Source organism: Aspergillus nomiae, assembly GCF_001204775.2.
Source record: "Aspergillus nomiae NRRL 13137 chromosome Unknown contig00018, whole genome shotgun sequence".
Taxonomy (NCBI): Eukaryota; Fungi; Ascomycota; class Eurotiomycetes; order Eurotiales; family Aspergillaceae; genus Aspergillus; species Aspergillus nomiae.
Window position 1 is genome coordinate 154,191 of NW_015378073.1, and position 16,774 is coordinate 170,964.

A 16,774-nucleotide genomic window follows, 5' to 3' on the forward strand; every position below is an offset into this window, starting at 1 on the left:
CGGACTTCCGAGTTGAAGGTTTACGGTTATTGAAAACACGGAATTGATTCTTGTCCTGTAGACGTCATTGAATCAACATCAACATCGAGAATTTCCGTTTTCAGTAGTGCCCGGCGAGGCGGCCTGTTTTTTAGATTCATTTAACTCTTGTTGCACCGGCCATGATTGGTTGGTCGGCTATTGTCAGTCGTAGCGTGGGTGATCGTTTTCTGGGGAAATGCGGGGGAATCGCGGAGTAGATCAGGTAGATTCCGGGGGATGTACAACTTGGAGCCTGAGGTTTACCACAGTATTGTTTGTATGAATTGTTTTAGCTCCGATCACATGGTTCATTTCCTGCGTAGATAGCAAGGAGCAGGTGCTGCAGTACACCAGCCATGTAACTCTCCAATATGGACAGTAACTTGCAATACGAAAGAACATGTTCTCAGAGCATATAGACATGTCCAATGATGTCCTGAAATGAATCCCTCTCTCACCTTCTATACAAGAGACAGATTCTATAAGCCACAAGAGCTCTTTTAAAAGTCTAGTCTATCTCAGCCTTTTAATGCACTACAGATATGCTCTACACACTGCAAATATTCAAGTAAGCAAATTTTGGTCTATATTTATGGTCTGACTCAAAAGCTCTCATCCAACTCTCACAAAATCAACTATGGCTACCCAATTCAAACACGCTCTCCGTTCTCATCGAATCGCACCAATTGGCCAGTGAGAAGAGCATCCTGCAAAGCTCTGCCAATCTTCATTACCATGATACCATTTTCAAGAGGCAAAGGTACAGGCTTGTCCTTCAGAACTGCCTCGGTGAACTCGTTTGCTTCCACAGCAAAAGCGTCCTCAAAACGTTGCCAGTACTCGGGCGGCACTTGGTTTCTCATGCCCAACTTGTCGGCGACCACCACATGGTTGCTTCGGGGCATGACATTCACCATGATCTTGCCATCGGAGCCAGTGATCTCTGTGCACACATCATGTCCGTGGGCTTGGGTTCGTGAGCAGTAAAAGTATGCGATCTTCCCGCCCCAGAACTCCACCATTCCCACGGCGTTGTCAACATCCGACAGATCCTTCAGTTCTGGGTGGTGCTGCAGTGTTCCAGCGGCCCAGCAGGCCTTTGGTACGGGGTTTCCCAAGTACCAAAGGGATAAATCAATGTCATGGATGGCACAATCCACGAAGATACCGCCATTGCGGCCTGCATAGCGCACAAAGAATCCGGTGTCGTCACGAAGGTCGCAAGTGTTGGAGCGAACCATGAATGGGCTTCCGATGGCCTGCCCCTGGAAAATCTTGTCACTAGCGTCGCGGTATGAGGCATCGAATCGGCGGGAGAAGCCAGCCATCACCTTGAGTTCTGGGTGCTGGTTGGCGATATCGACAACAGACTGAGCCTAATTTGAACCAAATATATCAGCATTCTTTTGCGATCTAGAGATCTGGGGTTCCGCCGGTGGTTGCTGCATACCTCCTTCAGATCTGTGCTCAATGGCTTTTCACAGAGGACGTGGATGCCCTTTTCAATGGCAGCCAATGTCTGGCTTGCGTGCACATCCGTACTGGTGGAGACCCAAACGGCATTGAGTCCTTGATGAGCCAGCATATCATCGTAGTTGCTGTATACCGCAATGCCGAACTCTTTGTACTCTTCGTTGTTCTTTGCCCACTCCACCTCGTCGGGCACTGTGCTACATACAGCCACAACACGCGCACGAGGGACCCGGTAGATCAAGGTATGGACGTGGCGTTTACCCTGCGTGTATCTCTGTTAGGACCGATCTCGAGATATTATGGCTTGCAGACTTACCATCCGGCCAAGGCCAGCAACTGCAATCGAGAGTTGTTCCATATTGTCCTTCGCTGTCTAACTTGTCTGACAGAAGATGATTGATTGTGTTGGAGATTATCCGTGACATGGTACCGCCTATATATACCCTTGAAAGCATTTTATCCAGGTATGTGGACTGCGACGTCGTGATGCTTCATTTCTGTTGTTCTATACACAGCTGATACTCGAAAGAGTGTCTTCACGGCGACATTTTCCACATCTAGTATAGTTGAGAGTGACAGCGGAGAAATCTTCCTAAGATGGCGTTGGCGTTGTTCCCCGCATTTGACCTGCAAGATTTCCCGATACAGAAGGTCCCGCCGCGGTTTATGTCTTCAGCCAACTTGAACTTCACTCAGTGACCATGACCTTTTTGTTGCTACATCAGTTTAACCTTTTTTGGATATCGTCGCCGACGGAGTGATGATGCCAATGCAGCGGAGTCGAGCAGCTCAAGAGCCATGCTGGAATTGCCGTGGTTAGTCGTTGTAGTCTCCCCTATACGCTCTTTCGTACTAACTCACCCGGCAGACAAACATCTGAAATGTAAGACTAAAGTAGTGCTAGTGACAGTGGTGCAGGCCTAACTCTTGAACACTTAAGAAGAGAGAAAGATAATGTGGCTCGTATTCGGATGCTATTGGATGCTACACCCTTGCATCGGTGCATACATAGAATGCCGGAGACCATGCTGATCATAGCGTGCTTAACTTACAGGTGATAAGCAAGCACCAAAGTGTGGGCGATGTGAAGCGAAGAATCTAGACTGTGTTGTAGTATCGAAAAGACAGATCTTCCGCCAAGGGTCCACTGCCCATTTTTCGGAAGACCAGCATTGGGTGAACAGTAGGCCTAAACGAGGTGAGCAACCTTCTGGAGGAATTCCAATAAGCTAGCGAGGCTTTGATGACTGATCGGCTTTCGTAGCTCGGCTACGTGTACATGATACAGGCAGATCTGTTGTCAGCCATGTCCAGTTTGACCATTCCATTGGACACACTGACCACGGACCTTCTACCATCCTCACACGAGCCCAACAGCACAGCTCTCTTCAGAGCCCTCCCATTGCTTTGATCTCACTGCTTCTGCAAACCAACGTCTACATGCTTTAGCTATCACAGCATGCGAAGCTGATCAGTTAACGCATGATGTTTCAAGTCTAACTGGACCTGCATATAGAGAAGATGAGTCGTTGCAGGATTCGGTTACAAGTGGATTCAGCCCCCAGCTACCAGATGAATCCGATACAAGCTTTCAGGCCCATGCTCTGTCTGTGTCGGGGAGCCCAGAGGAAATAGGTTACCGTGACAGTAGCGAGGGGACCAATTCTTGCAGTGTACCAGTTCAGTCTGGATACAGCCCTACTCCCACTTCTAGCGATGCGGCCCTCGAACCATTTGAGAGCGTACAAGAAGCCTGTCTTCTGCGGTACTTTATCGAGGAACTTTCTCCCTGGGTATAGTATACACGGCGTGCGATGTTAAGCCGAAGCTAACAGAAGCATAGTTTGACGTCTGTGATGACAGGAGACATTTTCAAGTAGTGGTTCCGTACCGCGCCCGATATTGCCCTCCACTTCGGAATGCTATCTATGCTGTCGCATCGCGCCACCTCAGTCGTTTGCCGCAGTACAGAACATCCAGAGGACCGAGCTATCAAGGACAGGTTCTTCCCCATCTGTCGACGTCTACCGCGGTTGAGTATATGCTAGAATGCATACCCGCGCTCTTAGACTTCCATAAGGTTTGTGACCGAGAATACCAAGAGAACATTATGGCAGCTGCCGTGATCCTGCGACAATATGAAGAGATTGAAGAGGAGGAGGAGATTGATACCAGCACTGGAGCTCGCGACCAGCAGCCCGTTAATTTCCTTGCCATCATACAGGCCATCATAGAGACCACTGTCTCAATACCTGCGCATCACAGCTTCGCCAATGCTGTCTTCTGGATAGCTATTAGGCAGGAGATCTACTATGCATTAGCTATGCAGCGATTCCCCCGAATGACCCCCGACCAAGATAAGCGCCAGAGTGCCTCCTCTGCCAACAAACTGATATTATTTGCCGGAGATGTAACGAGATGGTGGCTGGGGGACAGGTCGCCACTAGACTGGGGTGAGCTGCAACAAGTCCTGCTGAAACGAGTACATGCAGCTGACTACCTTGAATGCAGCCGTGTTAAAGGAAAAACTGCACTCGATCACCACAGAACTTATGCCTGAGTTCGTTCCCATCCTAGACAAAAAGGCCGATAAGGCCAAGGGGGAGATATTTTCGACTGTGTGGTACTGCTCAAGTGCACAAGTATTTGGCGCCCAGCACTATGAAATCGCTCGAATGATCTTGATCGCGGAAAACCCTAATATTAGGTATGTTGCCGTCTAAAGCCTTTTCCCTCGTCTCTTTACCTAACGCTTGATTGTTGATTGACTCATAGAAACGATCCGCATTGCCGCATTGCACACCGCAAGGTTGAGGCACAAGTCAGATCGATAGTGCTCAACATTTGCGGGATTGGTCTCAGCCACCAGAGCCTCTCGCCCGCCCTGGTTAATGCAGTGATTAGCATCATACTTTACGGCGAGTATTTCACTGATCCGAGGGAACGAGAAGCACTGGAGGCTGTTATTGAGAAGACTAAGGCCATCCATGCCTGGCCTATGAGGAAATTGCATCATGCGGTGAAGGCCAAATGGGAGTTTATTGATAGCGAAGACTATTGATGTAGTCGAATATGAAGCCGATCATTTGGACCATGCGTAGGAACCCAAAAGCACATGGAGAGCCGCATGAACGAAGTAACGACCAAAAAGAAGGTAGGAGAGACAAAAGATAATTACCATTATCATAGCCCAAATGACCCACTCTGTTTAGTACAAGCGCATTTGCCATCACATGCCCTTAAGCAGCTGAACATGCAGACAGATTGAATCTACAATAAGCACTAGACAAGTATTCCCGTCTAGCTTGCGAAGCCTCGATTCCAACAACCGATTTCATTAAGAGGCAGAGATTAATATGAGTATTATTATCCTTGTGGGATGGGATCATTGTAAGCGGCCCAAGCAGGCTATATGTTCATGAGAAAGACTACTCATGCTGTACGTGGGCAAAGGCACCGTCTTGGAATAGGACCTATTTGCTGTCTGAAAGAACATGCGGTGAGCGAACAAGGATCGTATTAGTCTATATCTCCATGGAAGTAAAGGTCTCTAAAACGAGTCTAAGGGAGGAGGAGACCGATGATAGAGAAGTTGAACCCCTGCAACTTTACAAATGTGGACATTTTGTCTACCAAAGCTTGGATTTGCTTTTAGCAATTCGGAGTCTGTTAAATCACGCGTTCCCCGCTCATTTTCTTATATGAGACGCAATATGATTGAGAAATTCCCTGGGCCATTCCGCTCCGGTATGGAGAAAAGTAGGCTTTGGATGAAAGAGGAGGAGAGAGGAGGACTAGCAGTCACGGACTGTTTATCCATATATTTGCCTGAGACCGCGCATGAAGACGCTTACTTTGTTGCCAGCAGAGGTTACAATTATGGCTTTTGTGGTTTCGGATCTCTTTGGGTTGGGAGATCCAGTAGTCCCACAGACTGGGCACGATAGGGATGAAGGAGAGGAAGGGAGTGGCTTGACTCTTTAGTCACTCATTATTCGTCTTTTCCAATTTCAACCCATGCCCTCATAACATAACACCGGTATCCTATATAGATCTCTCTTGACACTTTCCCACTGTTTGTGTCCAACTTTTCGACAAGATTTCCTTTGGTGTCGACAATATTGCATGACCTTCCTTCAAATGTCATAATCATTTGCTCTTCCACATCAAAGCAGCGGTTCGAAATCCATTCCACTTCTCCAGATAGCGCTTTATCCCCAACTTTGTTGGCCATGACTGGGAGGGGGCAAAAAGAGAGAGCGCGGAACTTCGTATGTCCCAAGAGCCAAAAGTGATCGCAGGAACCGACTACCTGACTTTCAATCTCAAGAGACGATTTACTTCATAAAATGTTATGGAGCTGCTTATATCAAGTCTGGTAGCGACGCGGACAGTCACGAAATGCCAGGGAGAGTGAGAATCCTGGTCTAACCCAATATATAAGAGCCGTTGTACAGTGCAAGCACATCCGCAAGAGCAACGCTATGGCGGCCAAAGGTTATTCTTCAGTGGTAAATGATATGATAAAGAGTTGAAAGGGCGAAGATGTTTCCTTGCCAGAGAGTGTCTGAAGGGCAAGAGAAGGATCAGTGTCTAAGCGATTTAGAAAATTCTATCATGTTACTGACATGCCCAATATTCACAATTCAGGCTGAGGTATAAGCGGGGCAGACGACGTCAAGGACACGTGAGTATAAGGGGCACGGAGGTTTAATTCCGCCGAAGCATATATTCTCCCTGATACAATCCGTCCACTATCACTCTCTTGTCTGTAAGCAATTGAAAGACCGATACTGCATCACCCACAAGCTGGATATCGTGCGTTCTCAGGCTGATGTACACCCGGGAAAGGCGTTGATTCCACCTATATTGGACGAATTCCTTCTTTCTGGCTCGAATGGTACGCACCAGTGTTTGGTCACAGTACCAGGAATGATGAGTCTGGCCGAGGCCATAGATGCTTCACCTTTTCGGCTCTTCCAACTGCCTGTAGCCAGGGGTTTTGTTGCCCAACTGGTCCAGGCTGTGGCATTCCTACACTCCAAGGGTATTGCTTATGGCGGTAAGAATCCTTTCCCAGAAGTTGTGTTTGTGTTTTTTCTCCCCCCCCCCGAATGTTTCCTAATATACTGGATTTACTGCAGATCTCCATGCTGGTAACATCCTGATCCGTCTGTCGGAGAGTATAGACACACTCTCTAAAGAGCAGCTATACGAGCGAGATGGACAACCGCATCATCCTATCAACCATGTCAACACTCACCACACTACTGCAAGCTAAACAACAAGACCCTCACACCCCCCCACATAACACACATAAGACCTTCAATCAAATAAACAAAATCAGCACATTAGCTCTTAAGAAATAAAACCACCCCCATCTGAAACAGCCAAATATGGCCAACGCCGCGAAGTCCCCACCGGTTGGGTAGAGAACAGTGGAGCGCAGGAGCTCAGAACCAGGGGACGAGCACCAAAGGTGGGCCCAAAGCTGGCCTTTCTAGAAGAAAGCTACGTACGTTCTAACCGACTTGACACGAGCTTTGGGTTACATTGTCAGAAAGTTAATTTGGGTTGGGCAGTTGCGGCGTTCCTGATATAGTAGCTTTGATACTGCAGCTTGCTTATCTGCATGGCGGCTGCGATGCATACACAGATGCATGGCTGTGTGTTGGAAAGTGATGTGTATGTTTTTTCTTTTCTTATCTAGTTAGTTTGGGCACCGTTTTCTTTTCTTTTCTTTTTTGTGTCTTCTTTTTTCAAGGGAAGAAAGACAAAGGAAGCCATGGAGAGGATAGAAGTATCCCAACAAAGAGAAAACACTGGCCGCGGTAGACGCGGACAATTTATGGATTGTCTGGATAGAGACGTGCTTAATAATGCTTTGATAATTACGATCGTACTCTAAACAGGCATCTCAGTCGAAAAAACTAAGTGGAATCTCTGGGTGTTGTCGCCTGGTGGGCATCATGGTGGATAAGACCAAAATCGATAGTCCATCCGATGTTGCCATTTTTGAGCCCTAAAGGCCATACATATCACCAGGAAATGATAGCTACCAACCGAAGGAATCCGGTAAAAAAAAAAATGAGAGGATTTGGGACTCGGCGCTGTGGGCCAACAACACATGGGCTCTAACGGTATGTCTCTTCGGGTCCCACCGTGTCTCGGGAGCCCCTTTTTCTCGACGTGATATTACGCTAGAATAACCCTATTCTACGGAACAGAAGCGATAGAGCCAGCCACTAAGTCGCTGGTGGAGCCAGTTAGGCTTCTGGAAATCACCTGCAGGGAGCTATTCAGTGTTGCTTGCGCTCCCCAACATTGTTGCGTTGACGCCCTAGCTCCACCGAACCATCAATCACCTTCTGCCATTACTGTGTAAAACGATCAGCGTTATTTTTCTCGTCGGTGATTGAGTGGTTTGGGCTGAGCTATGGTGGAGTGTGGACGCGACTCGTAAATCAATTGGGCATCATTATGGCCTGGTACGGGGATTTTTTTAGTAGACCCCTGCCAGACGAGGCAGCCGCGTCGCGCAATATCATGGCTATATTTCCCCATTCCAGCCATTATCTGTAGCTTGTCCAGCCTTTGAATGAAAGACTGCTCTTTTAAGCAACGGGCAGAGCACTCCGGTAGACGAGAACGGGCGTCGAGACAATGGTACCAGGCTCGTCGGCACTGAAAGCCTCGCGAGGCGTTACTTCGAAAGTACTGTCATCGCCAGCCCAGGCAGCCTTGTCGGGTGAGGCACTTTCGAAGTCGGGCGCTTGCCACTCTGTAGAAGGCAAACGTCCTTCAGTGTCATCCAAGGGGAACGGGAAGGATGGTAAAGTTGACAGACCTAAGGAGTCATCGTCGAAGCAGCCAGAGGCTCCGATCAAGCCACGAACCAACCAACGTGCCTCTACCACTCAGACTTCCATGGAAATCAAACACAACACGGCCTCTAAGTGTGCTTCGCAAGAGATCTCGTCGGAATCCCAAGTGGGCCACTCACAGCCCCAGCAGGCCGACGCCGATAACCTGACGACATTCCCTCCATTTGCCGTTGGCCCCAGAGACAAAGTCAAGAGATTCCTAGAGTCGCAAGGACTGGGCGATCCCAGTGATACGCCTCCCCAGAGCGCCGTCGACCAGCTGAGATCACGCCCTCCAACCCCATGGCCGGGTGCTGGGGCAGATCCGGAATCCCTTCAATCAGTTGATGACGCCCGACCCCCAGTCCCATCTCACCAGGTGCCTCGTGTGCCAGCCACAGAAGACAAAACCCCATTACTTAAATCCGCCGCGAGCAAAAGACCTGGGGAACTGAGCTTGAAAGACCTCAGAATCTCACAACCCGACATGCCCTCGCGTTCGTTGCCGCCCATATCTACTTCCCAGTTCAGCTTTCTGCCGAGCGAGGACGACATATCGATTATTGATGACCCGGCTCTGTTGACTCCCATCACCGAGGTACCAAGCGAGCTTTCCCGGGCGAACTCACCAGTCGACCCGTTGATGGCCAGTTACAAGCCTCGCCCGATCATTGAACAACCTGATCCTCCGGTCAAGAAACTTCCAGTTCAGAAGAAGGTCGACACCCCAACCCCTCAGCCTGCAGCCCGTGAAGTGCCCAAGTCGCGTGCGCCACCATCATCCACAGCGTTATCTTCCATCCCAGACAGGCCAGGGACGCCGCAAGTTCCGGTCGGCTTGCCGAAGCCTAAGCAGAAAACGCCGGCGCGACCAGACCTAGCATCTGCCAAAAAGCTCGAACGCAAACCAAGCAAACTCAACATCACGACCACGAGCAGCGCAATCGAAAACGAAAGTCCACGGCAACCCGAGACAATATCAGAAACACACTCCGACGGACCGAGCGTTGGCCCTGAGCAACAGCGTCTTTCATCACCCTTTAACCCGTGCAGGACGAATAAGCAAGCGTGGGACCTGGAGACCATTGCGAGCGAAGACAGTTGGTTCCAGGAGAACGAGGATAGCGATGGAAGCGCATCTGGAGAGAGTGGTCCTCGCCGTACTCCGCCGGGGCCGGTGCGAGCCAGGTTGACGGTCGAGACGGTCGAATGCACCTTGCAGCCGCCAGCTCAGACCCCGGATCTGGACCAGGCGCAGTATGATGCTACGGGCCAGGCCAGAAGTGAGTTCTTTCCACCCTGGGCGGTGGGTAGTCAGGCCTTGTCGGAGGGAGCAAGAGATTTGAGGACTTGAAAGTTGAGTCTCTGTTTACGCTGGAAAGGGTTTGTGAATATGGTGTTGGGAGTGGGTGTATATAACGAGTTTCTTTTGTATCAACGGATTTCCTATGTATAGAAATTATGAATCTAGCTTGAGTATAGTTTATGTTATTTTTTTTATCTCAAAAGTAACAATGTTTGAGATTGCAAGCTTGGTTTCGCATTGACCATGGCACTAAGCTCGGCATAGATAGGAAGGATACTTTGCATCTGAAGCAGGCCATCGGCTACAAAGTAGATTTAGGTCCTTTCCCGAACATCCCAGGATATTTTAGATTTTCGACAGTGGAGGCTCGAGCACATTTCGGCTATATCGGTACGTCTCTGCATAATTAAGCTGGATTACACTTCAGCTACCATAGACTTCGACGATCAGGTCAAACTCAATGGCCCTCCAACGCAGAGACACACTATTGTTACATCGCTACACAAGGCACTGCATAAAGCAGCAAGTCTACAATTCATTAAATAAAGTAACCTGACTAAATCTACCCCTAAATCTCAATTTCCAACGCCACCCAGCAGCGGGCTCAACTTACCCCTGAAAGATTCCAGAACTTCACACCCTTCCAATGCGGCATCCTGAACGAGCGCGGAAGCCCTCTAATGCAGACGCTGGGCAGCAGAAATGTATGCCTAACGATAACGGGTCGCCAGGCGATCAGCACCAGGCGAAATTGCAGGGAAGCTTCCAGACCCTCTTTCCAGTCCCAAACAGGGAGACCCACACGGATACTAGTCGCGAGGTACCAGAGGGCGATGGGCCTATCAGACTGCTGGGCTGGTTTGATCGGATTTAACTTCCGATCGGGGTGTAGAAGACATTGACTGAGTTTTGGTGGTGGTTGTAACTTGTTAACTGGTTCATGTTGAGTTTGGTTGCTTTGGCACATGATGCTTGGTGCCCTATCGGTTTGGTGGGTGTGGAGTAATTTTTGGTATTGGGTAGCGTTGTACGGGGCTTTTTTCTTTTGTTTGAGATGTCGATACCATGTTTCTTGTTTGTACGCTCCTTAGAGTCTTTTTCCATCGGGGATATATACGGAGGAGCTACTGTCATCACGCTCGTGCCGATCAGCTCCCTGAGTATATTCTGGCCGGAGCCTGAAGGAGTTATACCAACTTGAAGCCCAATGTATGGAGTACAGACTACAATGCATGAATGAAAACCTATTTGATGCATCGAGTCAGCGAAAAGACGAGTGATGATCATTACCAATCCAGGAAAGAATCAAAGCACTAGGAATCCTACATTCTCTACACCTTGTTTTCTATTTTTGCCCTCATTCATTGCAATCCAACCACACCGGATAACCGAAGCCCAAATCCCGACATGGTGGATGCTGATCCATGCTGTAATAAGAACAAACAATCCGTGGACGTAACCCCGAGTAGCGAGTAGTAGTGCGTCAGTGCCTTGAGCACTAAATAGAGTAACATTCTTGAGATTAGGCGAACACTAGTTCCAAGCGTCCTTCAGCGTGGTGGATCGACAATGATGTCAGGGCAGGGAAAGAAAGCAAGCCATGCGGTGCTTGACCAGGGTCCATCCTCCTGGCTAAGAGTTTACGGCTCTCTATTATAGGCGGGCCATTTTCCCTGAGGTTCTAGTAAGGCTGGATCGTGGTCACCTGCGTATCTTTATACATCCCTAGTGGCCGAAAAATCCACTATTGCTTAGGCGGCGCTTCCGAGATGAGGCGCAAATCCAATGAAAGCTAAAGAATTCTACTTCCTAGAATCCCGAGGAAAAGGGCCTAGAAGATTGGTGTGATGTCATGCTGTACTATTTTAGTATTCTGCGTAGAGTTGCATCCGGCCCTGAAAATCTTTTGGCGCCTCGCGAGGGGAGCTTCGTGGGTGTGCCCGTTTGCTTCCATTTTCTCTACTTGGATGTATTTCCGATAGAGTAATATACCTATCACTTTCAATTTTCTGACTGAGATCAGGGCTGGAAAGATCACAGGGTGATTGACGAGGAAGCTTTTGACGCTATGCTCTGGGTTGGCTCAGGAGCCAGAATGTTCCGCACAAACTAGCATTCTTCCCCCCAAGTCTGGGTCTCTGGAGTACCGAGGAAACAGTCTCGGTGGATAGCCAGGGGTGAGTTGTCTGGATAGCATCGATGAAATCAGCTCAGTTCAATGTTATTGGCTGACTCTGCCAGCGTTACAACTTAGCAAGTGTCAGAGCAAAGGTGTCCACTGTGCCGGGTGTGGCACGCCTGAAGCTGCCCCTTGAGAACGAATTCTCGGCGGAAACAGCGACGCAGATAACAAAGTGGATGGTGCATCTAATATGTTCAGAAAATTGCCTCTCGATGCCGCTGTGTCGCATATCCATGACGCCCTATGTCAAGAGGGGGATGACATTCTAATCCCGCGAGACGTTCTCTCCACTATTCTTGATGCGGTGACTCAATCTGCACATACAGAGCGAGCACTAGCACAAGTGGAAGCAGAATATTTATCGGTAAGATGTAAGCTGGAAACTTATAGGAGGGTTGACGACCTTGTCGCCGAGGAGCTGTGTCGAACGAGGCAAGAAATAACAGCATTCGTTGGGAACAAACTTTCAGAGGTAAGTGTCACAACTCCAGTTTTGCTTGACCACATATATAATTAGGTGGCCATAGAGCAGTGTGTCTTGGAGAAGGGGCTAAATGAATGGGCTAACAGGCGAACTCAGCCCCTGGTGCAAAGTAGGGAGGTTCCGGGTGATATCCCGAATGAATCTGGTCAGGACAGAACATCAACAGAGTGCCCAGTGACGGAATGGATTGACGATACGGTCAGCATCTCCTGCAACTTCGATCAGGACTTGGCGGAACTACCTCGAAGCTTGGATCTGTACGAACCATTCCGCGGCGGATCGGAGGTAGAAGAGACACAGGAACAGCAGATCGACGCAGAAGTTATCAATGCATCCAATACCGACCCTAGACCGGATCGTTTCTTTACGGAGCTTCCAGATGCTGCGGTATCTCATGGACTCGAAAAGCATATCCGCGTCCGCACGTTTGACGAGATAATCAAGCTCCAAAATAGCATTCGCTCCATGACTTCGATTGTGGATAAACGGGTGGAGCATTGTGATTCTGCCAGGAAAGCTGTCGAAATAGCTTACCATAGCAAGTCTGAACTTCTTGCTACCATGAGCCATGAGATTCGCACGCCCGTTCATGGTATCATGGGTATGGCTCAGTTAGGGCTGGAAGCGGGTTGTCTTCCAACGGCTGCCCACGACGCTTTTAATCTGATTCATAGCTTGGGCAAAAGTCTGTTGGCAAATATTAACAACGTTCTTGATTTGTCACGAATAGAAGCCAGTCGTATGGCGATCGAAAGTATTCCATTCAACCTTGGCTCAACAGTCCTGAACACGCTAAAGCCACTGGCAGTTGAGGCGAGCAAGAAGAAGACCGACCTTACCTATGAAGTTAGCAGTCGTGTGCCTCAACAAGCTATTGGGGACCCAACCCGCCTTTGCCAGGTTCTCTTCAACTTGGTCGGAAACGCAGTCAAATTCACCAAGAATGGGAGAATTGGACTATCCATAAAGGCTGCGCATCAGCGGACATGGACCGACAACGAATGCGTCCTGGAGTTCTCTGTTGCCGATACTGGGGTCGGCATCCAACAAGATAAGTTGGAAATCATTTTCGAGAAATTCCAACAGGCAGATGATTCCGTGGTTAAACAATTCGGCGGTACAGGTCTTGGCTTGGATATATCCAGAAAGCTCGTCAGCTTGATGGGTGGTGATATCTGGGTTCAGTCTACTGTAGGCACGGGCAGCACTTTTTCCTTTACCTGTCCGTTGAAGCTTGAAAGCCCATCTGCTGCCACGACTGGACGGACGAAACCTCACAAAGATTTTATGATCTTCTACGTCACCGCAGAGGGTCAAGAGAGCCACGCTATATGCGAGACTATAACTGAGCTTGAGATCCAAGTGCGTGTAATAAACCAGCATGATATCCAAATCCAGGAGCACCGGGATCAACGACATCTTCCGGATGCCCTGATAGTGGAAACTCTTGAAATGGCCTGCGCACTACGGGTTCATGGACACTTCGGCTCGACACCCTTTGTCTTGTTCAATCGCACACCGTCAGATTCCCTCAAGATCTCCATAAAGTCAGCTTTCGACCTGGGTATCGTATCATACATCACTTCCCCCTGTTCTGCCGAAGGTATTCTGAGTTCCCTACTTAGCGCCCTGCAGGATCGCCCTAGACACCCCAAACCTAGCCAAACTACGCCTTTGTCAGTCCTCATAGCAGAGGACAATGATATCTGCCGATTAGTGGCAGTCAAAGCACTCGAGAAGTGCACCAGTGACATTACAGTCGTCACGAACGGTCTTCAGGCGCTTCAAGCGTACCAAAGCCGACAGTTCGACGTGATCGTCATGGATATCCAAATGCCAGTAATGGACGGGTTCGAAGCAGTTTCCAAGATCCGGAATTACGAGAGAACCCACAACACAAAGCGCGCCTCAATAATTGCGGTTACAGCCGATGCCATCACTGGCGATCGTCTCGGAGCAGAGATGGATGAGTATGTGTCGAAGCCGCTGAACCCGAACCAGCTGCTGGATGTGGTCTTGACGTGCCATGCGGAAGGAGGTGCATCGCACACTGCCAACAGCAACATGGATGCAGACCCTGCATGTGAAATCAACAGATAAGGCTACTTGTCTTAGGAAGGCAGTTTATTGATAGCCCCGCCGGCATCCCTTGCAGCTAACCATCGGGTGCCTTGTGCCGATCTTTCATGGATAGCGGGATAGCGGGATAGCCCTGGACCATATCGGACTCCTACGGAGATACTCCCACCGGCATTCCTTCTTTTTAGAGTTTATGACGCTACTATCCCGTGCTTGATAAATCCAGGGCTATCGATATTAGTGACCCATGACGCGCAGACTCAACGTGCGATAGCATTTATGGCGTTTCGGTTGTATATTCCGGACAGTTTAGGGTTTTTGCGGTATACATAAATAGACGCAACCCCCTGAGAGCATAGTTCGCAGATCGTCTCACCGAGGTAGATACTATCTCTTTATAGTTCTTTCGGTGAGACTTGTCTTATCGAACGAGTTCAGCTCCACTAGTCAAGAGGCAACAAGCGAGATGCATGCGAGTGGATACTATATCATTAGTATTGGTCAGATTCAACTTCCCGAAAGAATGGAGGAGGGTTTTTGTTTATGTCTTGAATAATATCGAAGTGGCCCTCAATGATAATGATAGTCGCCAAGTCTTCTGTTTATAGCTTGTTTCTTTCAGGGTATAACAACGAAATATATTGAATTAATCCCGAGCTCCTTGCTCTCTATGACTTTACAAACGTAGTAGCATCTAAAACACACACAGTCTATGTCTTCCACTCTCTCAAGTCTGGATATCAATGGATAACCTTGGCATCCAGAAAGTAACGTTCGAATGCGACGAGAACGCTTCAGTACCCAAACTCAGAACTCCCAGATAGTCCTTCTCGGATAAGTCGACACCTTTCCCGAGGGTGTACAGGTCAGAGACAAGAGGGAGAATATCCCCGTTGAACTTCTCCGTAGTGTTTGCCGCGTACCACGTCAGGACCTCCTGTTTAAGATCGTTCTGACCAGTATACAGTTGGCTGTAGAAATGTCAGTATAAGTCTAGTCCAGCAATGGGACAGAGGACATTTACAATGTCGTGCCATATAGGTCTTTAGTTTTCACAATACCATCTTCATACCCGAAGGGTTTGGCTTTACCATAACCCGCAAACCAGATCATCATTTCGTACTTGGCCAGGGAAACGTTCTTCGCGGTCTTCATGTTGGTATCAAAGAACATATCAAGAGCGACGTTGGTATTGACGTCCTTGAGCTTCGCATCATCCGTGATGTTCACGGTCTTGTTGCCCATGCCATATGTCCAGTGGATATCGAGATTCAGGTGCTGGATGTCCGCAAGTAAAGCAGGAAGGACATTGTCAACCTGAACGTTCGGGAATGCATGCACGACCTGGTCCTTTGTTTCCTGGTCGAATTGCCATGTCACTGAAAACTCTGGAGCTGATGCATTGGTCGGGTAGGAGCCATTGGCGATTGTGGTGATCTGGATCGGATATACATGTTTAGTATGGCTCTTGATAGCATAGTTGAGGGGGTGAAGGAGGAACACTTACATTCATGCATAATCCGCCTGTTGTATCTGGTGTCACGCCCCACTGGTTGGGGTTCACTATATTCCCAAGTCAACATTTGCCCAAAGCACTGCCAGCAGCCCACGGACTTACATGTATACAGCTGGCCCTTTGACGTCGGTGAAATAGGATTGAATAAGTCACAGTAGCGTGTGTTGGTGATACCATTGCGAGAGGTACTTCCATCATTACTGATATCACCGGCGAATAGAGGCCGTTGTCCTGTTGCTTGACGGTGAGCGTCAATCCCCAAAAGAGTTCCAACAGAGCCAGCAATTGGGAGGGCCAGCAGGCCAGCGTTGACGAGGATCTGAAGAGCCATGTTGCCTTGATTCAATTAGAAATCTACGAGACAATCCCGGGGCGCCCGGTGGGACTTTTACATTTTGTTGTTGGTCGGCTCGTAGTGATCCGGATCACAGCTAGGGCTATTCTTAGGGAAGGAGTCAAGCTCAGCTAAGCCCATGTTTCTGATATCGTATACCATTAGCGTGCTGCGCTAACGAAGAGGCTTCAATAGTTTGAGGCCCCCCGCCGGTAAAAGTAGTGGATGATCGTCGGTTGTTGAGTTTAAGATCTCCGAGATCTTATAGTTTGCCGCCTTGCAGGAGATGTATCGCCCGCAAACCCTAATGAGGTATACAACATCTGATTCCGCACATATACCTCCCCCCTTCGAAGGCGTGAATGGGCGGGTTCCTTGCAGTCGGCAATCAATACATCACATCCATTGAACCTGCGTTATGCAAGTTTAGCTTTTCGCTGTCGCCATTGACTTACCCATACTACCGGGATTTGTGTAAGCGACCTTTACGGCTGAGAAATGTTGTTTGGCTAGTAG

General features: G+C 48.8%; 5 protein-coding genes across 5 annotated transcripts; 3 read left to right on the forward strand and 2 right to left on the reverse strand.

Moving 5' to 3' along the window:
- Positions 1-671: 671 nt before the first annotated feature.
- On the reverse strand, positions 672-1,852 carry ANOM_001409 (Gfo/Idh/MocA family protein; the record flags this gene model as incomplete). Its single annotated transcript, XM_015546666.1, has 3 exons — positions 672-1,397; positions 1,472-1,756; positions 1,811-1,852. 3 exons carry the CDS (start codon positions 1,850-1,852, stop codon positions 672-674), a joined length of 1,053 nt encoding a protein of 350 aa, XP_015411083.1.
- Positions 1,853-2,800: 948 nt separating this feature from the next.
- ANOM_001410 (uncharacterized protein) lies at positions 2,801-4,555 on the forward strand (the record flags this gene model as incomplete). The annotated part of the gene is made up of 5 exons (XM_015546667.1): positions 2,801-2,807; positions 2,872-3,287; positions 3,338-3,947; positions 4,006-4,201; positions 4,270-4,555. The coding sequence occupies 5 exons, from the start codon at positions 2,801-2,803 to the stop codon at positions 4,553-4,555; spliced, it is 1,515 nt and encodes a 504-aa protein (XP_015411113.1).
- Positions 4,556-8,157: 3,602 nt separating this feature from the next.
- Positions 8,158-9,711, forward strand: ANOM_001411 (uncharacterized protein; the record flags this gene model as incomplete). Its single annotated transcript, XM_015546668.1, has 1 exon — positions 8,158-9,711. The coding sequence occupies one exon, from the start codon at positions 8,158-8,160 to the stop codon at positions 9,709-9,711; it is 1,554 nt and encodes a 517-aa protein (XP_015411112.1).
- Positions 9,712-12,035: 2,324 nt separating this feature from the next.
- Positions 12,036-14,429, forward strand: ANOM_001412 (putative histidine kinase 1, 2, 3 plant; the record flags this gene model as incomplete). The annotated part of the gene is made up of 2 exons (XM_015546669.1): positions 12,036-12,317; positions 12,426-14,429. The coding sequence occupies 2 exons, from the start codon at positions 12,036-12,038 to the stop codon at positions 14,427-14,429; spliced, it is 2,286 nt and encodes a 761-aa protein (XP_015411111.1).
- Positions 14,430-15,135: 706 nt separating this feature from the next.
- ANOM_001413 (glycoside hydrolase family 12 protein) lies at positions 15,136-16,255 on the reverse strand (the record flags this gene model as incomplete). Its single annotated transcript, XM_015546670.1, has 4 exons — positions 15,136-15,379; positions 15,433-15,845; positions 15,916-15,971; positions 16,027-16,255. 4 exons carry the CDS (start codon positions 16,253-16,255, stop codon positions 15,136-15,138), a joined length of 942 nt encoding a protein of 313 aa, XP_015411110.1.
- Between the last annotated feature and the right edge of the window lie 519 nt (positions 16,256-16,774).